This window comes from Giraffa tippelskirchi, chromosome 3 (assembly GCF_054371585.1).
Source record: "Giraffa tippelskirchi isolate mGirTip1 chromosome 3, T2T-mGirTip1v1.2.pri, whole genome shotgun sequence".
In the NCBI taxonomy this organism is placed as follows: domain Eukaryota; kingdom Metazoa; phylum Chordata; class Mammalia; order Artiodactyla; family Giraffidae; genus Giraffa; species Giraffa tippelskirchi.
This window is the reverse complement of record NC_137277.1, coordinates 98,480,673-98,506,294: the sequence shown is the minus strand read 5'-3', so window position 1 is coordinate 98,506,294 and position 25,622 is coordinate 98,480,673. Positions and strand designations below refer to the sequence as shown.

The window sequence follows — 25,622 nt, the reverse complement described above, 5'->3', positions numbered from 1 at the left end:
TAAAAGGAAGGCACTAGTAGTTGAATACAGTACTCCCTCGTTTTAATGAAACTGCGTAGTAAAGATGAATGTGTACGCACACCAAAAAGACTGTAATTCGCTTTTCCTACAAGCAGATGTAAATATATAAGGAACATCTCTGTCTTGGTAATACTGATAAATTGATCACAACTGCTGTCGTTTGGCGCTATTAAGAGCAAAGTGCGAAGTGAAATTGCATTCCTAAGATTATTTTTTTCGATTTTGTAGGATGTTTTAGGTATTTTTCATTATTAAAATGATTTTAAAATCTTCCTTTTTCTTGCTTGCGTTAATCTATTTGTTTCTGTCTGGAACTAAGAGATGAGGTTAAGGATGAATTTTAGATTTGAAAATCAAACGCTATACCGTTGTTTAAAAGGCAGCTAGTTTTTTTTTTTTTTTTTTCCTCCCGTGAAATAAAATTGTGTTTCAGAAACGGGGTCAGTATTTCATTCACAGCTCTACAGCATTTGTGAAACAGCAGTGACACAGGAGGCATTAGGGACCTATATATGGGTTTGAGTCTTGATTTCGCCGGAATTATTTAACCTTCCTAGAGTTGAAGTCAGGATTAAATTAGATGCAGTAGTGTGTGTAGCAGTCAACACGCTGGGGGACATAATACTTGCAGAGTGAACTTTTGATAAATGTAAACAATTGGAATTCATACTAAAGTCCAGTTTATATTCATGCATTTTTCAAATTTTACTCTCCCTGTAATACGTTCCTCATAAGGTACTGAATGCTTCTCACACTCAAAATAATTATATTTATAAAAGTTCTATACTACTAAAAGTTCTTAGTTTAGATAAGAACTTTTTACAACTTTTTCTGTGCCCTAAATTATACCACAGATGTCATGTCAGCGTGGTCGGTAAGTATAGTCCTGAGTCTTTTTTTTCGAAGTTGCATGCTGGATCAGAGGTCTGAATAAGGATGGTTAAAGATTCCTTTCTTAAGTACAGGTAATTTCTGTTTCTGCCACATTGGCAAGAGAGCTTAATATTCCCAGATAAAGCACAAAGATTCCCTGTATAGGCACACACATATGTTCTGTGTGAAGATGTCAGATAATCAGCTTGAATATAAAAAGACATCCATGGCTCCAATTTTTAACCAGCTACATATCCATTTCACACAACTCTTCATCTGATATATGTTCAAGAGTTGCCCACTTAATTTCAGGAAAATAATTTAAGTAGTGCAAAACTATCAAAAAATGTAAAACAATTTTTGATAGTTTGTTACATTTTAGCTACTAGATTCTAGATTAGGGCTTTACATTACAAGGAGCTTGACACAGCATCTGCCTTGCACAACTCACAGTTTAATCATCAGACTAATGTATGAAGAATTGAAGTCGCTCAGTCGTGTCTGACTCTTTGTGACTCCATGGACTGTAGTCTGCCAGGCTCCTCTGTCCATGGGATTTTCCAGGCAAGAATACTGGAGTAGGTTGCCATTTCCTTCTCGAGGGGATCTTCCCAACCCAGGGAGCGAACTCTGGTCTCCCGCATTGCAGGTAGATTTCTTTACGTCTGAGCCATTACAAATAATTATACATTTAGACTAATGTGTAAACAATTACTATTATCTTAATGTAAGTATTGATATATGGTCGTATTGTGGGAGCATTGAGAACAGGTGTTTAATCTTGGGGAAAATTTTTACAGGAACTATTACTTGAATTGAGATGTGAAGGATGGTTAGAAGTTTGGTAAGGAAACTGTAAGTCATGGTATCATGGTTTGTTTCAGGAATGTACAATTTGTTCCTCATAGCTGGAACAGTTGAGTGGAAGGTTAGAGCATGACAGGAAAAGACCTGTACTGTTTTAGAAGGTTAGTGCTCTATGCTTTTGGAATTAAAGAGCTCTTGTGTCCCTAAGCCAAATAAGGAATGATTTTAAATTATTTTTCTTGATACATCCTTCTGTTACTACAAATAATTGTGTTAGTAGTAAAGAACAGTGGGAAATGCATAAATGCATAAGTGAAACGCACAGTCTTGTATCAAACCTCATTTTTAACCAACAAATTAAACTTAACTAGTGAACCTTTTAGCTGTTTAGTAACTGAGTCAAAAACTGATCATATTAGTATAATTACAATTTAAAATGAGTAAAGATTTTGAGTTCATACTAAGATCTACTTGAATTCAATGAAGCAGGATTATAAGGAAATAGTTTATTTTCTCATAGTTGTTGCTTTACAAAAATTCTATTTTTAATACACTTGATAATCATAAGGTGAAGCCGAAGAGGGGAGCAGGGTAAAGTTATAATTTGAGAGTTGTCTGGGTTACTTTTCATGATCTTAATTTTTAACTTTTCTTTGGTCTGAACTCCTGATGTCAAAGCTGGTTTTTCTTGTTCTCAAAAGTATTTCTCTGGCTCTACTGGTTAGACTAGATAAGTCAAACGCCTAGTTTTGAAATTACCTTCTGATATACACCCTTTAGTCAATAGCTTTAAGAAGAGAAATCTTGAACCTTCAAAACTAGTTTTCATCTCTTTGTTAGGATCATTTCGCTTCAGAGTAATGTTTCCCTGTTTCAGAATAACTCTAAAATAGTTTCCAGTTACTCAGTGAAGGTTGAAACTTGACAAAGATTAAATACACGTCAAAGGAGGATAGATTATTTCAAAGTATTCTAACGTAGACCTAACATCTTAGTCTTACTTTCTCATGAAAATGTTGAACTTTTTTCTCGTTATTTTTTAAGACTTGGGTGTACCTCTGTGTGTTAAATACCTGTCAGCTGAAAATCAAGAGGGATTTTTTTAAAGACCCCAAAACTTCTGTGCTTTCAGAGTGTTTTCCTTGTGACTACCCTTAGATTTTATGTCTCCAGTTCACTGATATCAGTAGAACGCTAGGATTTCCCAATAAGAAAAAAAAAATTTTCCTCCGAAGCAGATGTTTTAAACAAAGGCCTCTACCGTGTAGAGGTTTTTAACTATGTTTATATTTCTGGGATACTGTTGGCTGTTGAAATACATTGGTATTTTCTGTAATAACTCTGATATTCATGCCATGAATTCATTGCAGAGTACTGTTGTGCTTTTGGTAATTCAGTGACTCACTCCCCTGAATATTTAAGAAAAAGTCTAAGTTAGACCCTGAAACAATTAGATTTTTTATGAGACTAGGTGCATGATAATAATTGTAGGAAAAGGAATAAGTTATGAAGCTTTGCTCTATTGTTACATAACACACCACCTCAGAACCCTCTGGATTAAAACTACTATTTACAGTGTTACTACAGTTCTTTGTGCCTCTTGGGTAGTTCTGTTGGTTTTGCCTGGATTCACTCATGCAAGATTTTTAAGGCTGGCAGGTCCAAGATGGCAGTCGTCCCTCACATTTCTGGCACTTGGTGTTGGTTAACGTTTAGGCTTTGCTCACTGTGGTCTTTTATGACATGAGGGTTCCAAAACATCATTCGAAGAGCATGAAAATGGGAGCTATAAGACTTCCTATAGCCTTGGAAATCATACAGTGTCACATTATTTTCTGGTGGCTCAGACGGTAGAGAATCTGCCTGCAGTGTGGGAGACATGGGCCCCATCCCTGGGTATGGAAGATCCCCTGGAGAAGAGAATGGCTACCCACTCCAGTATTCTTGCCTGGAGAATTCCATGGACAGAGGAGCCTGACGGGCTACTGTCCATGGAGTTGCAAGGAATCAGTCATGGATGAATGACTAACACTTTCCTAGTCAAAATAAATTTCACAAGGTAGCCCACATTCAGGGGGTGGGGAAATAGATTCCATCCTCTCCCCAGGCAGATCAGCACCATTAGTGTGAAGGGCTGTGGGTATTTTGTAGCCATACTTTGTAATTTACCACAGGTGGCTTAGAATATTTTATTGAGAACAGACATTCTTAAAGATATCATGACTGGGATTTGCTTTAAAATAGAGGATGGTGAAATAGTCAAATGTTGATAATTGTTGAAGACTGTTGTTTGGCATGTGGAGGTTTATTATTGTCTTGATTTTTGTGTATGTTTGAAATTTTCTCATAGTAAAAATAAAATTTTTAAGGCATACTCAGGTAATCTAAACTCCATTTTGCAAAATGATTCTGACCTATTTTCCATTTATTATTTACCAGAATTTGATACTTCTTTTGTGGTGTATAGATACTAAGGGGTATAAACCAGAAGTGCTGCAATTTAGAAAGGAAATTATTTTTAGGAGTTCTTTATAGATTTTATTGTAATGTAAGATAAAAAATATCTTTTCGTCTGCCAGTAACTGTTTTCCTTAATTATCAAAATTAGAGTAAAAACATTTTGAAAAAGTTAAAGCAAAACCCACTCAGACATAAAGTAAAATGTTAATAATATCTATTTTTCCCCAGTTTTTTATGCATATGCTTAATATAAGTAAAGTACATAAGGTACAGTATCTTTACAGTGATTATCCTCCAGTACCAAAATCTGAATGACTTTAAACAATCTTTGTACCATGTGTTAAAGACAAATTTCAAATAATGAAAAAGCTGAAGTAATGCCTGTTCAGTCACTCAGTCATCTCTGAGTCTTTGCGACCCCATGGACCACAGCCAGCCAGGCTCCTCGCTCCATGGGATTTTCCCGGCAAGAATACTGGAGTGGGTTGCCATTTCCTCCAGGGGATCTTCCTGAGCCAGAGATCAAACCTGCATCTCCTGCATTCAGGCAGATTCTTTACCACTGAGCCCCTGGGGAGGGCCAAAGTAATGCCTACTAAAGCTGTTTATATGAAAATTTTTTACCATCTGATGGTATTGCTTAATACTAGAGTCGAACACGACTGAGCGACTTCACTTTCACTTTTCCCTTTCATGCACTGGAGAAGGAAATGGCAACCCACTCCAGTATTCTTGCCTGGAGAATCCCAGGGACGGCGGAGCCTGGTGGGCTGCCGTCTATGGGGTCGCACAGAGTCCGACACGACTGAAGCGACTTAGCAGCAGCTATTATTTACTGACTATATATGGTGTGCCAGTAGAGCTCACGCTACATCTGTAAAATTGGTACTATTGTTATTCTCATTTTGTAGGTGAAAAAAATAAAGCATTTGCGATATTAAGCCCAGAGTCACACCAACTAAGGGACAAACTTCAAAGCTTGTGGTCTCAAATATTGTATTTACAAGTAGAAGTCGGTGCATGTGCTGAAAATTGGGCAGCACTTAGTTTGTCTTGCTTTTATCCTGTTTACTGTTTTGAAAAAATTGCCTTTATTAATATATCCATTTAAAATAAAGGGAGTGTCTTAGGTATAGGCTATTAGTATGAATGGAGTTGGGGCCTTCTTGTTAGTCTCGTCATTTGGTTTATGATTACTATGTGACTCATGACATGCTGAACTATAGGCTATTAGTATGAATGGAGTTGGGGCCTTTTTGTTAGTCTCATCATTTGGTTTATGATTACTATGTGACTCATGACATGCTGAACAAGACTATTATTTTAAGAATGGAACAGAGTGATCTATAGAGTAATGTGAAAGGGTACATGTTATTTGAGAGAGTCCTTTACAAGCAGAATCATCTATTAAATCAATTCAGCCAATTTCTCTTCAAATTTTTTGTGCTCTAGTTCTTTCCTTTTGTAACTAATTAAAAGTACAATAGACTTTCTTAACTGTTTCCTCAGTTTCTCTTAAACCCTCTCCTGTATTTGCCATCATCTGTTTTTCCATCCTTCATTCTGGATAGTTTTCCTCTAGCCTGTTTCCCAGTTCTCTGGTTTTCTCAGTTTTGCCTAGGCTACTAATAAATGCATCAATTTCCCAGTTTGCTAACGTTAGAGCCATTTCTTCATCTGGTTGGTATCTCTTGATGATGAACTTTTTTCCCTTGTTTTTTTAAATTTATTTTTAATTGGAGGATAATTGTTTTACAGTGTTGTGTTGGTTCCTTGTAGTTTTGTGTCTTATAATTTTTGATTGATGGTGAAATGTTGCAAATGAAAGAACAGTGGAGACTGAGGTCATAATTTTTATGCCTGGGTAGGGACATATCTTGTTAGACTGTTAGTGTGGTAGATTGAGTTGGTTTAGTCTGTAGTGGAGCTAGGTTTGAACTTTATTACTGCTTTATATACTTTTCAGAGTGTTCTTTGACTGCTTCTGCATGGTGCTTAGTGTGAGGCTGGAATGCTAGAGGATTTATTTCAGTGTTCTTTCACTAACCTCAACTTCTATAGGCCCTGTATATCTGCACTACAGACAGGCCTGCAACTCAAAGGCTGTTGTAACTCCCTAAACAGTAAACTGCTATACCTTCTTAGATACTTGGAGGAAAGTCCATGGGAAAGGAGGTGTTCTTAGTTTTATGCATCCTTCTTGAGTTTTAGGCAGGCTCTAAGTGCCTGATCCTCAGAGGTGGGGCGGTCCCAAGATTTATGTCCTTTTCGCAGACCCATGTCACCTCCTCTCCACCAAGGTGAACTGGAGAGAAAGAAAGAGAGAGAGAGAGAGAAAGAAAAGAAGAGAGAAAGAGAGAAAGAAAGGAAAGAGAGAGAGAAAGAAAGTAAAGGAGAGAGAGAAAGAAAGAAAAGAGAGAGAGAGAAGGAAAGAAAAGAAAGTGAAGTCACTCGGTCGTGTCTGACTCTTTGCGACCCCATGGACTGTAGCCTACCAGGCTCCTCCGTTCGTCCATGGGATTTTCCAGGCAAGAGTACTGGAGTGGGTTGCCATTTCCTTCTCCAGGGGGATCTTCCCGACCCAGGGATCGAACCTGGGTCTCCCGCATTATTTTGAGGTGGTAGTTCTCTGATGGCTCAGCGGTAAAGAATCCGCCTTGCTAATGCAGAGATGCAGGTTCCATCCCTGGGTAGGGAAGATCCCGTAGAGAAAGAAATGGCATCCCACTTGAGTATTCTTGCCTGGGAAATCCCATGGACGGAGGAGCCTGGCAGGCTGCAATCCGTGAGGTGGCGAAATAGTTGGACACAGCGACTTAACAACAATTTGAAATTTAAGTGGAAAAGGTGGGTTAGAATTCTGTATACTGGGGTAAAGAATTTAGACTTCATTTTTAAGGTAGTAGAAAACAGTTGAAAGTCTGATTGGGGAGTGGTGTCATTACTAGTAAGATGAAATAGAAATGAGAAAATGTGTGGATTAATGACAAATTCCCTTTATTTAGACAAGGCCTATTGTGCTATTATTAGAGACAAACGTTGGTATACTTAGAGTAGGTCTCATATTCATGTACAGTCTTGCTAAAAAACGTAAAAATTTAGTTTAAATTTGTATTTTAGTATAAGTTGTGTGATAAGTTTTCAGTTGCATTTAACATGTGACTGAGATCTTGTTAACTTGCAGGTAACTTTGGGCACACAATTTTGCATGTCGGGTAATGAGAGAATTCTTTGAGGCTTTTTACCTAGTTTAAAAAAGTTTAAGATTATTTCCATAGACTAGAGTTGAGTTGTACTGTTTATAGGTAGGAGAAACTGTTTTTTGGTCTAAAATTCCTTTATAGTGTTAAGTGAAAGTCACTCAGTTGCGTCCAACTCTGTGACCCCATGGACTGTATAGTCTATATTCTCCAGGCCAGAATGCCGGAGTGGGTAGTCTTTCCCTTCTCCAGGGAATCTTCTCAACCCAGGAATTGAACCCAGGTCTCTGGCATTGCAGGCGGATTCTTTGCCAGCTGAACCACAAAGGAAGCCCTATAGTGTTAAATCGGCCACCAAAAACATGAACTTGTTTTTAAAGAGCTCTACAGAGGTTTCTTATGAAGCCCAGCTGAATGAAATTACCTATTTAAAATATTGTCAGTTTTTTTAGTAGTTAACAAGTCACAGGTTTATGAGATGACAGACTACATAAATTTTGGAGTTGGTATAAATATTTGTTTTCCACTACTGTTCCTTATGCCAGTTACTCTTAAAATGCCTGAAAGTAAGGGAATACTTAAAAAGTCACATTAAGACTAGTTGGGTAAACTAGCAGTTAAATACCAGCTTCAGAGAATCTTAAAAGTTGAAAAGTTCAATACAATAAAAATCTCAAATATTGATTATAAGATTTTTGTGACTTTGTGGTTCATTACCTTCTTTCTGCATTTGAAATTGAAGCAAGTTCTGAAGAATGAAAGATAGGACCTCTTGGAGCAGTCAGTACCTCATCTTACTCAGAGATAGATGTGTTGATAAAGAACATGAGCACCCAAGTCTGGTTGATCCAGATGCCTAGGATTTGAGTGAGACTCAGAGTAAAAATTGAAGTGTGTTAATGATCAAAGCTTCATAGCAATGAGTGCTAAAGACAGATTGAGTGGCAAGGCATGGCAGACAGACACATATCTCTTCTGCTCAAGCTCGTGCTCCACTATCCTATCTGACTTTACTTATAAGGTACAAGTTCAAATTTTAAAGTATTAATGATTTTCAAATGTCAACAGTAGAAGTTTTAATGAAACACAGGGCCTCATAGTTTGCCTAAGTGGTCAAGACATTTATAAAATCAGCCCTGCTGATGTTTTTATCTTATCACCAGAAAGAAAAAGACCTCAACTATCCAACTCTGGAATCAAACTGAAAGAAATATATGTTTAAAGAAACTGCTTAGTGACAAGGGCTTCCGAGGTGGTGGTGGTGGTAAAGAACCTGCTTGCCAAGGAGATGTAAGAGACGCAAGTCCTGTCCCTGAGTTGGGAAGATTCCCTGGAGAAGGGCATGGCAACCCACTCCAGTATTCTTTCCTGGAGAATCCCATGGACAGAGGAGCCTTGTGGGCTACTTAGCACACATGCGTAGTGACAGAAGGGAAGTAAGAGGCCATTATATAGTGACCATTGAGGAAAGATTGTACATATGCAACTTCTTGTGCTTTTTAAGTCTTGGTTAAAAGCATTGAGCTTCAGGATACTTTTTTCCTGCTTGACTGGCTTATACTTTTTCTGTTAGAGCATTTATAGCTGTTTAAGTTATATCGTTATTTATGTAGTTTGTTCTCTCCTAGAACACAGCTTCTTTATATTCATTATCTCACTAGGTTCAGTGTTGTCCCCTCTCTCCATCCCTTTGTTTAGTATATTAATTAATGTGCTAAGCATGTGAAAAACTACTTGAATCAATGAATGAATGAACTTGAGAAGATGCCTCATAGTACCTTGTAAGTGGTCTGATAGAAGTTTTTCAAGGACTGCACATTTTATTTTTTACTATTTTTTGTGCTTTTGACCTACAACTTACACAACCAAATTATATAAGTTTTCTGGTAACGCCTACATTGTCAGAATTCAATCAATTTATGTAGAGGAGTTTCCAAAAATAGTTTATGCAGTATAAATTACAGCTCTCGGAGGACTCTGCCTCTTTGCCTTCTCCCAAGAGCTTTGTTTTTAGAGATTTCCTACTAGGTTAGTTTCATTCTACAAGTAAGTATGCAAGTAAGAATTGAGTATAGATATAGTCAAAGTAAACCATGAGAAGTATGATTAAGAAGCATTATTGTTAGCAAACCAACTGTAGGCCTGTATCTTTTTAAAAACATTTTATTTCTCGTTTAAAATCCTCAACAAATATAGTCCCTTGTTTAATATTTTTATAGCCTTCTTGACAAAATAACAACTCTGCTACTTGTTAAACCTTTCATGGGCTTTTGTGTGTCACTATTTAACCATTAGTATTCTTTCTACTATTGTATGCCTTCTTTAAATGTCCGATTCATAATTCACTTTTTAAATACAAATTTTTATATGGATATATAGAGAGTTTATAAAAAGCTGAAGGTAGGAAAGATTTATGTTAGATGACAGTATGCTTTATCATCCAAAGCAGGCCACTTTTGAGAGACAATGCAAGTACTATTAATAATTGTCCAGGGATAATGAGCACAAATTAGAACTTTTCTTGCCATAAACTGAAGCTGGTCTCAGCAAACCAGGAAATATGATCATCCTGCTTAAAAGAAAAACAGCCATCCTTTGCCTCACCCTTTACCTCTTTCCCAGTCCACTTTGCACAGGCAGCTATCCTTAACTTTTAGCTGTTTTAGGAATTACCTTCATATCTCTAAATGTTGTGTTCATGAGTTTTCAGTGTTTTATATATATGTGTGTGTATACATACACGCACACACAAGGGTGCTCAGTCTTGTCCAACTCTTTGCGATCCCATGGTCTGGAGCCCACCAGGCTTCTCTGTTCATAGGATTTTCCTGGTAAGAATACTGGAGTGTTGTCATTTCCTCTTCCAGGGAATATTCCCGATCCAGGGATCAAACCAGCATCTCCTGGTCTCCTGCATTGCAGGTAGATTCTTTACCACTGAGCCATCAAAGAACCCTGTTTCCTAGGTTCTGCGTCTGGTTCTTTAATTCTTTACATGCTGGTTTTCCTAGGACCTGCTCTTCATTTAACTAGTATAGTTTTGTCTTTTGACTGTTTTTAAAAATCTTTCATGTCTGAATATTTTCTCTACCTCATGTTTAGTTTCTAGATTGGGGTTCAGTGCAAATTTTTTTTCTCAGTACTACAGGCATTGCTTTATTGTCTTCAGAGTTTTTAAAGCTGTAATTAAGAAGCCATTCTGATTTCTTTTGTATATGACCCATTTTTCCATTCTTGTAAATTATAGTATCTTTATTTCTGGTGTTCTGAAATTTCAAGATGATAAATGATGCTTAGTGTTGGTCTTTATTCTTTGATCCTGCCAGCTACTTTTGACCGCTTTCAATGAGGAGATATATGTCCTTCAATTCTAGAAAAGTTTTTTCAATTTTTAGTACTTTTTTCTTCTCCATTTTCTTTTTTCTCTCTCTATAACCATACTTACAGTCAAATGATCAGTAACTCCCCTGGACAATTCTGTTTTTGAGTTACATTTCCTGCTTCTCGGAGATGTCCTCAGTTTACTCCCAACTCTTCTGTTGGATTTATTTCAGTGTATCACATATCTTTTTTTTTTAAGTTTATAGCATTTTGAATTTCCATAAGCTGTTCGTTATACTGGTTGCTTTCTGAAGCATCCATTCTTACTTTATAATGAATGTCTTTTGCTCCTTTTGAGAATAGTAATTTATTAGCTTCTTTCCCCAGATTTCCTCTAAGTTCCTTTTTTTTGTTGTTTACTTTGGTCTTTCTTTTTGGATACCTAGTGATCCTTGGTATTTGTCTATTAGAGGGAAGCACTAAAAAAGGTGATTAGAAATTCATGGTTACTAGTGGACTTCACTTTGGATAGGATGGTCAAATGACAAGCTAGCTTTGTAATTGGAAGCATTCCAAGTATCAGTATCCAGAAGTGTCTAGTATTTTTGTTTGGTTTTCTGACAGCATTGTAGAAATAGCATCAGGAAAGAGAGAGGTTTTGGGTCTCAACATTGAGTATGTAGATTTTCTTTTATTCCTTATACTTAACTTTTGCAGAGAAAGTTGCATGTTGGGGGAGATGTTAGTGGTTTACAAGGGAGTTCTTTATTCTCCAAAGAATAAATACCCTATTTTTTTGCAAGGATGGAGCTGTGGGAAGAATTGGAGGTTTTACTGCTCCAAGTACAGATTTTAATTCGGCAACTCCATGCATTATCCCTTTATTATGGTATCTTGTATCTCCAGATCATGATTCTTTCTAGGATGCTACAGCTTACTACTCTGCTTCCAGTTCCTACCTTTCTGTAAAAATGCTTAGGAAATATTACGCTCTCCTGAATTATTCTTCCTCTCCAACTTTTTTTGATTTTCTAAATTAGATTGAAATCTCTTGCCTTTTATGATCCCTTTTCCTATTCTTTTCATAGTTAAAGCTTTTGGATTCATCAACTGTCATTTTACAGGGATTTTGGGGAAAGGAAACAAAATAGGTACATAAAGATAACCTTGTCATGTTTAACTGGAACTTCAAAACTGATCTTTCCTGATAAGCTATCTTTGCTTTAATCATGTTCCAAAGTATAGCTTTTTCTCTGGTTCCTCAGCTAGATATTCTTAGATGAATAATTGTAATTCATACGGGGTTATGTTTTTATCTTTTTCATGTTTGTTGTATATCTCCTCCTGTAGTATAGACCTTTTGTTTTGTTGATGTTTTAGCTCTCTTCATCCTCTTTTCCGTCGTTGGTTGATACCATGTTTTTGGCAGATAGTGTTTTGTAGTAACTTTTAAGGTAGACCCATATGATTGATCTAAAATTTAGTTGATAAGTTAATGAATTGAAAGTGAATTAGGTATTTTTAACTTAAATATTTAAATTTGAATGTTTTAATACAGCAGATATAACTATTTAGGCTGCATATCAGGCAAGTAAAGCACATTCATTTCAGTCCACTGCTAGAAAAATAAGGGAATGATTTTTGACCTTGAAAGTGGTAACTGGGACAAGTTGAAGACATTACTGTGATTTCTTTTTACTTTTGCCCTTCTCATTTTACTCTCATGGCTGGTGTCGTCTCAGTTGTTCAGAGGCCATGCATTGTAAATGTTTTTCCAAGAAAAAATTTACAAGGTTTTTTTTTTACTTCATGAAATTGTTTACATAGTTGCACTTACTTGTAATAAGCTAAAACTGGAAACAATCCAGTGTTCACCCAGAGTAGAAAAGAGAAATAAATTGGGTGTATTGATACAGTGGAATTGTTATATAAACCACAGAATGGATTAATCTCACAAATAAAGTGTTAACCAAATGAAGCCAGACAGAAAAAGAGTACATGTTGTAAGAATCCACTTCTATCAGTTCAGTTCAGTTACTCAGTTGTGTCTGACTCTTTCGACCCTATGGACTGCAGCATGCCAGGCTTCCCTGTCCATCACCAACTCTTGGAGCTTGCTCAAATTCATGTCCATTGAGTTGGTGATGCCATCCAACCATTTCATCCTCCGTTGTCCGTTTCTCTTTCTGCTCTCAATCTTTGCCAGCATGAGGGTCTTTTTCAAGGAGTCAGTTCTTCCCACCGGGTGGCCAAAGTATTGGAATTTCAGCATCAGTCCTTCAAATCAATATTCAGGACTGATTTCCTTTAGGATTGACTAGTTTATCTCCTTGCTGTCAAAGGGACTTTCAAGAGTCTTCTCCAACACCCACAGTTCAAAAGCATCAATTTTTTGGCACTCAGCTTTCTTTATAGTCCAACTCTCACATCCATACATGACTACTGGAAAAACCATAGTTTTGACTAGATGGACCTTTGTTCGCAAAGTTATGTCTCTGCTTTTTAATATACTGTCTAGGTTGGTCATAACTTTCCTTCCAAGGAGCAAGCGTCTTCTAATTTCATGGCTGCAGTCACCATCTGCAGTGATTTTGGAGCCCCCAAAAATAAAGTCTCACTGTTTCCATTGTTTCCACATCTATTTGCCATGAAGTGATGGGACCAGATGCCATGATCTTAGTTTTATGAATGCTGAGCTTTAAGCCAACTTTTTCGCTCTTCTCTTTCACTTTCATCAAGTGGCTCTTTAGTTCTTCTTCACTTTCTGCCATAAGGGTGGTATCATCTGCGTGTCGGAGATTATTGATATTTCTCCTGGCAATCTTGATTCCAGCTTGTGCTTCTTCCAGCCCAGTGTTTCTCATGATGTACTCTGCATATAAGTTAAATAAGCAGGGTGACAGTATACAGCCTTGACATACTCCTTTCCTGATTTGGAACCAGTCTGTTTTTCCATGTCAAGTTGGGATGGCGGAGCCTGGTGGGCTGCTGTCTATGGGGTCGCACAGAGTTGGACACAACTGAAGCAACTTAGCAGCAGTTCTAACTGTTGCTTCTTGACCTGCACACAGATTTCTCAGGAGGCAGGTCAGGTGATCTGGTATTCCCATCTCTTTAAGAATTTCCCACAGTTTGTTGTGATCCACACAGTCAAATGCTTTGGCGTAGTCAACAAAGCAGAAGTAGGTGTTTTTCTGGAATTCTCTTGCCTTTTCAATCATCCAACGAATGTTGGCAAATAAAATGTAACTAACGGTGACCCTTGGCATATATTGAGGAATGTTTAGCCTAGAAAACTTAGAAATTTTTCTCACTTTTGAGAAGGGAAGGCAGGAAAACAAATTACAGCATATAGTATGATGTCTTAATAAAAGTATGTGCAAAGTAGAAGCACACTTGATCTTGTTTTAAGGCTTTGCTCAGTAATTGAATGGGGAATATATAGACTTTGCAGGCATGTACAAAGTCTTGTGACAGCATACTGTGTTAACGAAGGTACAGATCTACAGTATAGCTAATGCTTACAGTATGAGTATTGAACACTAATTTCACACGCTAGTAAAGTAATGCTCAAAATTCTCCAAGCCAGGCTTCAGCAATACGTGAACCATAAAATTCCAGATGTTCAGGCTGGTTTTAGAAAAGGCAGAGGAACCAGAGATTAAATTGCCAACATTCGCTGGATCATTGAAAAAGCAAGAGAGTTCCAAAAAAACATCTATTTCTGCTTTATTGACTATGCCAAAGCCTTTGACTGTGTGGATCACAATAAACTGTGGAAAATTCTGAAAGAGATGGGAATACCAGACCACCTGACCTGCCTCTTGAGAAATCTGTATGCAAGTCAGGAAGCAACAGTTAGAACTGGAGATGGAACAACAGGCTGGTTCCAAATAGGTAGAGGAGTATGTCAAGGCTGTATGTTGTCACCCTGCTTATTTATATGCAGAGAGCATCATGCAAAATGCTGGGCTGGAGGAAGCACAAGCTGGAATCAAGATTGCTGGGAGAAATATCAATAACCTCAGATATGCAGATGACACCACTCTTATGGCAGAAAGTGAAGAACTAAAGAGCCTCTTGATGAAAGTGAAAGAGGAGAGTGAAGAAGTTGACTTAAAGCTTAACGTTCAGAAAAGTAAGATCATGGCATCCGGTCCCATCACTTCATGGCAAATAGATGGGGAAACAGTGGCCGACTTTATTTTTTGGGCTCCAAAATCACTGCTGATGGTGATTGCAGTCATGAAATTAAAAGACCCTTACTCTTGGAAGGAAAGTTATGACCAACCTAGACAACATATTAAAAAGCAGAGACATCACTTTGTCAACAAATGTCCATCTAGTCAAGGGTATGGTGTTTCTAGTGGTCATGTATGAATGTGAGAGTTGGACTGTGAAGAAAGCTGAGCACCGAGGAATTGATGCTTTTGAACTGTGGTGTTGGAGAAGACTCTTGAGAGTCCCTTGGACTGCAAGGAGGATCCAACCAGTCCATCCTAAAGGAGATCAGTCCTGGGTGCTTATTGGAAGGACTGATGTTGAAGCTGAAACTCCAATACTTTGGCCACCTGATGCGAAGAGCTGACTCATTTGGAAAGACCTTGATGCTGGGAAAGATTGAGGGCAGGAGGAGAAGGGGATGACAGAGGATGAGATGGTTGGCATCACTGACTCAATGGACATGGATTTGGGTGGACTCCGGGAGTTGGTGATGGACAGGGAGGCCTGGCGTGCTGCGGTCCATGGGGTCGCAGAGAGTCAGACACGACTGAGTGACTGAACTGAACTGAACATGAATAGCAAGAGTCAAGGGCTCATTCTGTGGGATTTTATATAGAGAGAAAATTGAGTCAGGAACGAGTTCAGGCTTTGGAATGAACAAACGGAGGTTTTGCCTCACCACTTTTATCATGTTTGCTTCATTTTATGTACGGTAGGGAACCTTTGATGAACTCAGACCTCTCTGCCTTGTAGGAGAGGGAATATAGTCTCACAGTTTACCATACCAGATTTAGTTAATTTGTATGATTAATTCTTGATTTTGAACTGATCTTTAAGGAGAGGATTAAGAATCAAAGGTTTGAGTGTTTTCCCAAAGCCAAATAATCAAAATTTTCATTTCACAGGAAACCTTAAGAATGGAGTCTAAACCTTCAAGGATTCCAAGAAGAATTTCTGTTCAGCCTGCTAGCTCTTTAAGTGCTAGGGTGATGTCTGGAAGCAGAGGAAGTGGTTTAAATGAAACCTATCACTCAAGGGACTCTTCCTTTAGACTGGATTCTGAATATCAGGTAATATCTTAATTTGAAATATGTGTACATACAGTCTCATTTTCAAAGTCCTTGGAGCCATATTATTTTCTGGATTTTAGAAAAGTAGTAGAGTGTGTTTTTAACACCTCAGCTGGATCTGAGGCATCCTATAATCAAAATATTAATATATTTCTACACACTGATTGAATGTTCCACACTAAGTAGCAAAAACTTGATGTTTTTCAAACTTTTTGGACTTAGGAATTTTGAATAAGGAAAATATATGTGATCATATATAAAATGTTCATACTTTCCAAAGACTTGCAAACCTATTAACCTAAAAACATTTAAATATCAATTTAAAATAACAGGCTCTTCTTTGATGAAGGTACATCACTAATATTCTTTTATATGAATTACAGGATTTTAACGGTTAGTAATGAGTTGATTGATTCGTAATTTACATAAAGTGACATAAGTTCCTTTTATGTAGCTAATTTTCATTAGGACTAATAGCCTTTTTTAAAAAAATAGCTTATTAGTGTTGTAACAATGGTTATAGTCTAAAACGGTATAAATCTCAAGAGTCATGGATTGTAGGTTTAATTCAGTTTATCTTGCCTATCACATTTAAGTTTACTGTATTATTGACTGAAAACCTGATTCAGTTACATACGATTTGCAAAAGTCGAATGTTTTGGTAACTGACTCTAAAGAGAATCCTTTAGTGGAAATGTTTATTTGTGTCCTACTGCAAGGGCTTACAAATCTAAGTTAACTCGGATCCACTCTCAGTATTTTATGTATCCTATGGAGCAGGCAATGGCACCCCACTCCAGTACTCTTGCCTGGAAAATCCCACGGATGGAGGAGCTTGGTAGGCTGCAGTCCATGGGGTCGCTAAGAGTCGGACACGACTGAGCGACTTCACTTTCACTTTTCCCTTTCATGCACTGGAGAAGGAAATGGCAACCCACTACAGTATTCTTGCCTGGAGAATCCCAGGGGCAGCGGAGCCTGGTGGGCTGCCGTCTATGGGGTCGCACAGAGTCGGACACGACTGAAGCGACTTAGCAGCAGCAGCAGTATCCTAAAGTTAATCTTGGGCCCTTGTTTGGATGTCAGGGAGATCACAAGGAAACACAATCAAGTCTATAAAGTGTTTTGTTCATATGGAAAAGGAAGCAATGCTTGGCAGTTTAGTCTAAAAGGGTGAGTGATAGAGAAGACTGTATAAAGAGGAGGTCAAAGTTTCTAGTTGTTGCTTATGATATGGAAAATTTTCAAGGAAGGAGCTGTCAGTCATCTCAGTCAAGGTATTGATTCATGGAAATGAGGAAACAAGAGCATTTTATTCTGAACTTGTACTTTCATTACTGTGCATTACATTATTTCCCATGATTAAGCATTGTGTGGTAGATAACATTCATTTAAATAAGTTTTATTGAGATATAAATCAGATAGCATTCGACTTGGCCATTTGAAGTGTACAATTCAGTGATTTTTAGTGTATTCACAAATAATTTCTCCCATTCTGTAAGTTGTCTTTTCACGCTTTTCATCCACTTTTTAATTTCATATGAATGCTCTTAGTCTCTTGAGGTAATGATTGCAAAAAAATTAATTGGACATAACAGCTTAAAAACTTAAGTGAGTCAAGAAATGCCATATTTCATGCAAAAATGTTTCATGCAAACATTTCATGCAAAGATGGGCTCAATAAAGGACAGAAATAGTATGGACCTAACAGAAGCAGACGATATTAAGAACAGGTGGCAAGAATACACAGAGGAACTACACAAAAAAGATCTTTATGACCCAGATAATCATGACTGGGTGATCACTTACCTAGAGCCAGACATCCTGGAATGTGAAGTCAAGTGGGCCTTAGGAAGCATCACTACGAACAAAGCTACTGGAGGTGATGGAATTCCAGTTGAGCTGTTTCAAATCCTAAAAGATGATGCTGTGAAAGCACTGCACTCAGTATGCCAGCAAATTTGGAAAACTCAGCAGTGGCCACAGGACTGGAAAAGGTCAGTTTTCATTCCAATCCCAGAGAAAGGCAATGCCAAAGAATGCTCAAACTACTGCACAATTGCACTCATCTCACACGCTAGTAAGCTCAAAATTCTCCAAGCCAGGCTTCAGCACTATGTGAACCTGAACTTCCAGATGTTCAAGCTGGTTTTAGAAAAGGCAGAGGAACCAGAGATCAAATTGCCAACATTCGCTGGATCATCGAAAAAGCAAGAGAGTTCCAGAAAAACATCTACTTCTGCTTTATTGACTATACCAAAGCCTTTGACTGTGTGGATCACAACAAACAGTGGAAAATTCTTTAAGAGATGGGAATACCAGACCACTTCACCTACCTCTTGAGAAACCTGTATGCAGGTCAGGAAGCAACAGTTAGAACTGGACATGAAACAACAGACTGGTTCCAAATAGGGAAAGGAGTACGTCAAGGCTGTATATTGTCACCCTGCTTATTTAACTTATATTCAGAGTACATCATGAGAAACACTCGGCTGGAAGAAGCACAAGCTGGAATCAAGATTGCCGGGAGCAACATCAATAACCTCATATATGCAGATGACACCACCCTTATGGCAGAAAGTGAAGAAGAACTAAAGGGCCTCTTGATGAAAGTGAAAGAGGAGAGTGAAAAAGTTGGCTTAAAGCTCAACATTCAGAAAACTAAGATCATGGCATCTGGTCCCATCACTTCATGGCAAACAGATGGGGAAACAGTGGCCGACTTTATTTTTTGGGGCTCCAAAATCATTGCAGATGGTGACTGCAGCCATGAAATTAAAAGATGCTTACTCCTTGGAAGAAAAGTTATGACCAACCTAGACAGCATATTAAAAAGCAGTGACATTATTTTGCCAACAAAGGTCCATCTATCTAGTCAAGGCTATGATTTTTCCAGTAGTCATGTATGGATGTGAGAGTTGGTCTGTAAAGAAAGCTGAGCGCAGAAGAATTGATGCTTTTAAACTGTGGTGTTGGAGAAGACTCTTTTGAGAGTCCCTTGGATTGCAAGGAGATCCAACCAGTCCATCCTAAAGGAGATCAGTCCTGGGTGTTCATTGGAAGGACTGATTTTGAAACTGAGTCTCCAATACTTTGGCCACCTGATGCGAAGAGCTGACTCATTTGAAAGGACCCTGTTCCTAGGAAAGATTGAAGGCAGGAGGAGAAGTGAACGACAGAGGATGAGATGGTTGGATGGCATCACCGACTCAATGGACATGAGTTTGGGTTAAATCCGGGAGTTGGTGATGAACAGGGAGGCCTGGTTTGCTGCGGTTCATGGGGTCGCAAAGAGTGGGACACAACTGAGCGACTGGACTGAACTGAACTGAACTGAAATGCCACATATATACGTATGCTTAGTTGCTCAGCTCTGTCTTCGTGACCCTGTGAACTGCTGCCCACCAGGCTCCTAGGCCCATGGGGATTCTCCAGGCAAGAATGCTGCAGTGGGTTGCCATTTCCTCCTCCAGGGCATCTTCCCAACCCAGGGATTGAACCCTGGTTTCCGCATTGCAGGCAGATTCTTTACAATCTGAGCCACCAGGGAAGCCCAAGAGTACTGGACTGGGTTGCCTATCCCTTCTCCAGGGGACCTTCCTGACCCAGGAATCTAACTGGGTTCTGCATTACAGGTGGATTCTTTACCAGCTGAACCCCTAGAGAAGCCCATAGCAATGCCATGAAGAGTGTGAAAAGGCAACTTCCAAGATGGGAGAAATTATTTGTGAACCATATGCCATATGACAAGGAACTTGTAACCAGACTATATAAAGAACTCTTAAGTTGTAACAAAACAACAACTCAGTTTAAAATGAGCAAAGCAACTGAACAGACATTTTTCGGAAGATGTATAAATGGCCGATGAACACATGAATAGATGCTCAACATCATTAGCGATTAGGAAATGCCAATGTACACTCTTAATGAGACACCACTTCATACCCACTAGAATGGCTAAAATAAAACAAGTGAGACAATACCAAGAGTTGACAATGTTGTAGAGAAATTTGAACCTTCAGCTATTTGTAAAGCCTCCTCAGACGACCGCTTTGCCTTGCATTTCATTTCCTTTGGGATTGTTTTGGTCACTGCCTCCTGTACAGTGTTACAAACCTCTGTACATAGTTCTTCAGGCACTCTGTCTACCAGATATAATCCCTTGAATCTATTTGTCACCTCTACTGTATAATAAGGGATTTGATTTAGGTCATATCTGAATGGCCTTGGCCTAGTGGTTTTCCCTACTTTTTTAATTTAAGTCTGAATTTTGCGGTAAGGAGCTGATGATCTGAGCCAGTCTGTTCTAGGTCTTATTTTTGCTACTGTACAGAGAACTTCTCCATCTTTGGCCACAAAGAATATAATCAGTCTGATTTTGATATTGACCAGTTGATGATGCCCTTGTATAGAGTTGTCTCTTGTGTTATCAGAAAAGGATGTTTTTTATGCCCAGTGTGTTCATGTTTTAGGAGCATATAAAATGCCCGTTTAAAAAGATTGGGGATGAGGTTAGGTGATACTTGCTATTTTAGATTTATGGGTCAGAAATAGAAGTTCTTTCTAAATTTTAAATTAAAACTTGAAAAATATTTTTGATCTTTGATATTCAAAGGTCTTAAAACCATTGGCCTGCAGGATTAAGTCCCTGATAGATGATGGTGGCTCATAACATGGTTTTATTTTGAAATATTTAATGAATTTCATCTCATGTGGTATTCAGTTCATTGTTTGGATCTCTGTGGACGACTTGGTAGAGAAGGCTTGTGAGACCAAATTTATGCTAAGCTAAGGAGTCCTACATTTAATTAGCAAAATATTCTCTGGGCAAGAGTTAGAAGAAATCCTCATCTGCCTATTAGTACTTTTTCAGCTTTGTATCTTATGCTTTTCCATATATGTGCATGGTTTATTCTGTAGTTACTGTGGACTAATACACTTTCCTGTATGCATCCAGTATGCTTCTCATAATTGAAAGATAATAGAAGATCAAGTAAGTAGTGATACTTTAGAAAAATTCCCATGGTAGAATAGTTAAGACATTTTTTTTATCTTTTTGTGTTATCTACCTATAACCTCCTTCCTCATTTGCCTATTCAGTGAACTCCAATTATCACCTTCTACTAGGTCTCCCCTTTCCTTAGACATAGTTAAGTTTTTTCTTTTCTGTAGAACTTTCAACATATTTCCTATTATAGTACTTACTCATATGTTAACTGTTTATTTATCTGTACTCCAAAACTGTTTGAGCACATTGTTTGGGTACTTATGTTTGAATATTGTTAACATAGACTGAATTTATGGCCCATGATAACATTCCATTTTTAACTTTATTTTGTGGAGAAATATATGGTCTTTCTCTGTGTGTGTGTATGTGTATTTGTACATCGTAATTTTTGTGTTATTTCACTCTGTACATGTAATTATATGTTTAAAGAGAAAACTTTGAATTAAGAGTTTTAAAATACGTAATTTTAGCTGTCTCTTAGATGAAGAAATTCCATATTTTAGTTTTTTTCTTGCTATTGTTAGTACCATGTGTAGTGTTGTATGACTATTCTGAGAATGGGCATAAGATCTAGGTGTGTTTTTGATTACTTGAAAATCTCATTCTTACAGTAGAGTACTTACAGTCACTTAGTGCCTTTCTTGGTGTTCTGTCTGCCTATAAGAGGAAGAAACAGGGTTCCTCAATGGGTTAATACTAAACCTGGAGAACAAAATAATTACATATAAATTTTTACTCTTCAGTGTTTCCTAGCCTAGTGTATATATTCAGTTACAAAGAAGACATAACTTAATCAAATTGGCTGTCCAGCAAAATAAGTTACCATGTAAAGGGACAAGTGGTAGAAAGCAACAGAACCTACATGGTAGAAAAATTTGTGCTTGGTGAAGAATGAATGATCCTCAGCCATTTATTAGAACACTATAGATTAAATGTAATATTTCAACTTAATATTTAAAACTTGCAAATGTTTTGTTCCTTTGTAAAATTTCATTTTAACTTACAGTCTGCATCAGCAGCTGCATCATCATTTCAACCTACATGGTATAGTGAGTCTGAGATAACTCAGGGAGCTCGTTCAAGATCACAAAACCAGCAACGGGATCATGATTCAAAAAGACCTAAACTTTCTTGTACAAACTGTACATCTACCTCAACTGGAAGAAGTGTTGGACATGGTTTAAATGCAGTATCAGGTAATAACTAAATTTGTGTACATACTAATCACTGTATATGTATTTTGGACAAAAGCTCTTTTGCCAAGCTGTTCTGTTTTAAGCAAGTAGATTGCATGTGAGACTGAGTCAGAAGTAAGAGTGCAGCTTCCAAAATCTTACCTTAGGTTAGTGCTGGAACTGAAATTAACTCTTCATCTTGGATTTTTGTTCTAAATTTGGTAAAAATGTCTTACACAAATGGGATATTAACAGGTTTTATTTAATTAGAATAGCTGTTATGTTATAGTAGCGAAGTTTGTAAAACTGCTCATTATTATAGGAGATAAAGTTTTAAATTGTTACTGGGAAAGCCAGATTTACAGATAACATGTTTAAAATGTTTCCTTAGCATATTTGTAAATAATACACATTGTGCTCTATGATACTTATTTTAAGAAAATGTAGAAATTCTTTAGTTGAAAAATAGTTGGTGGTATTCTACTGAGAGTCCTCTACAAGGAGTTGGAAAGCTATGATTCTAGTCTTCTAATTGTGTGACATTGGACAAATCACTAAATCACTCTGATATGAAAGACTTAGGCATGCTGCTGCTGCTGCTGCTAAGTCGCTTCAGTTGTGTCCGACTCTGTGCGACCCCATAGACGGCAGCCCACCAGGCTCCTTCGTCTCTGGGATTCTCCAGGCAAGCATATCGGAGTGGGTTGCCATTTCCTTCTCCAGTGCGTGAAAGTGAAAAGTGAAAGTGAAGTCGCTCAGTCGTGTCTGACTCTTCGCGAACGCATGGGCTGCAGCCTACCAGGCTCCTCCATCCATGGGGTTTCCCAGGCAAGAGTACTGCAGTGGGGTGCCATTGCCTTCTCTGAGACTTAGGCATAAAGTAATTGAATTAGCGTACGCGATTCCTTTCTATTTTGTTAGGTAGGACCACCATGGGAAAGACACTGGCCATCTGAAAGATATTAAGAGTAATGTGATAGGTAAGAGCACTGACCTTAACTTTGCAGACAGATATCGTTATGTAGTGATACTTTTGTTCTCTTCTGCTCTGTGAAGGCATAATATTAACCCCAGGCCTTTTCCCTTAATGAAGGGAAGTTATTTAAGGAGTTTAGGACTAGGAGAGGAAGACCCAGAATTTCAAAATAAACAGTAAAGGGGGTAAGTTTTGAGACTTAATTTTTAATTTCTTTTTAAATGAAATTATATCTAACAAAATTTAAATTATAATTGAAATGAGACATTAATTCTTAGCATAAGGATGAACAAAGTATGGCAGCAATAATAGTTCCAACAAAATAATGTAACTTGCAATATAACCTCTTGCTTTTCAAGATGGCTTTGATTTTGGCTGTTCTCATCACTTTTGCTGTAATCATTTTTACATCATGTGTATTTTGTGTATTCAGGTATTTTAGGGAGTGACTGAGACATTGGCATCCTAGATTGGGGTAGATTTTAGTATTAGAGAAGAACATGTTTGAGTAGGAGATAATTTTATGAGTGATTAGTTCATTAGTGGAGTTTGCTTTTGATTGCACCTATATAACTGGATTCCTATGCGTGCGTGCATGCATGGTCACTTCAGTTGTGTCCAACTCTTTGTGACCCCATAGACTGTACCCTGCCAGGCTCCTCTGTCCATGGGATTCTCCATGCAAGAATAATGGAGTGGGTTGCCATGCCCTCCTCCCGGGGTCTTCCTGACCCGGGGATCGAACCCACGTCTCTTAAGTCTCCTGCATTGGCAGGCAGTTTCTTTACCACTAGCACCACCAATAAACCATAGTTATCTCTGTGTAGTATTGTAGGTTTGTTGTCATCAGAAACCTTGAAAGCTTTCTCTGAATTAAAACTTCTTTAATTATTTTAAGATTCTACTTGGAGGCATAGTCAAGTTCCCAGATCTTCATCAGTGGTACTTGGATCATTTGGAACTGACTTGATGAGAGAGAGGAGAACAGATTCCTCCATTAGTGATCTTGCGGATTATAGTCACCGAAGTGGTGATTTCACAACTTCATCATGTATGTATAAGCTATATTGTTATGCATAATTTATCTAATAATGTTACATTTTCTTCTTTGTACCATTAAAATCACAGTACAAAGGAATAAATGAAATAAATACTATGAAGATTTAGAATAAAGGATAGCTTGATATATTCTAGACTTTGTTGTTTTACTGTAAAAATTGTAACCAATTTAAAATATTTAGATACAAGTATCCAAATTCTGTTTGCTTATAATTTTTCCACTCTTCTGAATGTATATGTGTTATATATACTTGATAATTCGTGTATGCTGCAATGTAATTTGCCTTATGAATCAAGTAAAACATGAAATCATCATTTTAAGACATAATTGAGAATTCCTTTAGTTTTGCATGAATTTGTTTTTGTTTTCATTTAGTTGCAATAAAGACCGACACTGTTTCTGTCAGTGTGTGTAAGCCTAAATTTAAAAAAAATAGAAGTCCAATGAGTTATCCATTATACAGTGAAGTCACCTGAAAAAAATAAATGCTATTAAAAAAATAAAACAGATAAAAATAAAACAATAATAGTAAATAACTGAAGATAAAAGATACTAACTGAAGTTGACAGTCATAGCAGACAAAAGTGGAATTTGATTTACAAAGAAGAGTATACATTTCTATTGGAAGGTTTAACTAGATTTGTTAAATGATCTTACTAGAGCAATTTGTTGCTTTATTTAAGACAAATGAAAGCGTATTTTCATTTGCTTGACTTTGGATGGAGGACGTTTAGTAAACAGTGTCAGTAGCTTCTAGGTTTGGGGAGTATAAGTGTGTGGAATAGATTAGTCCCTAATAGTTGACTCTTCCATGAGGTACCATGTGTTAGCGCAATAACAATCTAGTTCTTAAACTAAATATATGGATGAATATTCTTCATAAAGGAATGCTGTGATATTTCTCATTCCACTTGAAGGTTAGAATCATCAGCAATGTACTGTTAAAACTGCAGATGCCAGAGCTCAATTCTAACTCAGAGTTCCCGGCATGTTTTTTTTTTAAACATAGTTATGGTTAATGAGTAATCAGGGATTAGAATCCCTATTGTTAAGTTGAAAGAAGAGGCCAAAGATTGGAGAAAATTTGAACTGTTAGCCTGGTTTGCCATAAAATTACAGGAATGATAGTATTTACATGAAATAACTTTGTACTTATTGCAGAGTAAGAAAAATTTCCAAAACACCATCTCCCTATGAGAATTTTGCTTTTACTTGTTATAAGTCATTTACATTAAGTTTGTGACCCATTTAAAATTCCTTATCCATTTAGATGTTAGGTATTCTTCTCCCATATCAATTTTTGATCAATAATTCAACTGTTATACCTTCATCCAGGTTGGTAGATTGATATTTGCCTCTTAGAAAGCTATAATGCATTTCTGTTTTTAAAAATTTGTAGTGATGACTTTACTCAGCAGCACTGGATT

At 37.4% G+C, this 25,622-nt stretch overlaps 1 protein-coding gene across 33 annotated transcripts in view; it reads left to right on the top strand.

Moving 5' to 3' along the window:
• Positions 1 to 25,622, top strand: part of MARCHF7 (membrane associated ring-CH-type finger 7) — a 45,276-nt gene that overhangs the window by 771 nt on the left and 18,883 nt on the right. For all 33 annotated transcript variants that reach the window (XR_014080250.1, XR_014080251.1, XR_014080261.1 and 30 more), the window contains exons 2-4: positions 15,812 to 15,976; positions 21,991 to 22,180; positions 24,034 to 24,186. Coding sequence is in view for 14 of the 33 variants with exons in the window: in XM_081582831.1 (XP_081438957.1) it covers positions 15,824 to 15,976; positions 21,991 to 22,180; positions 24,034 to 24,186 (496 nt within the window). In the remaining 19 variants the exon portion in view is untranslated. The remainder of the gene's footprint in view (positions 1 to 15,811; positions 15,977 to 21,990; positions 22,181 to 24,033; positions 24,187 to 25,622) is intronic.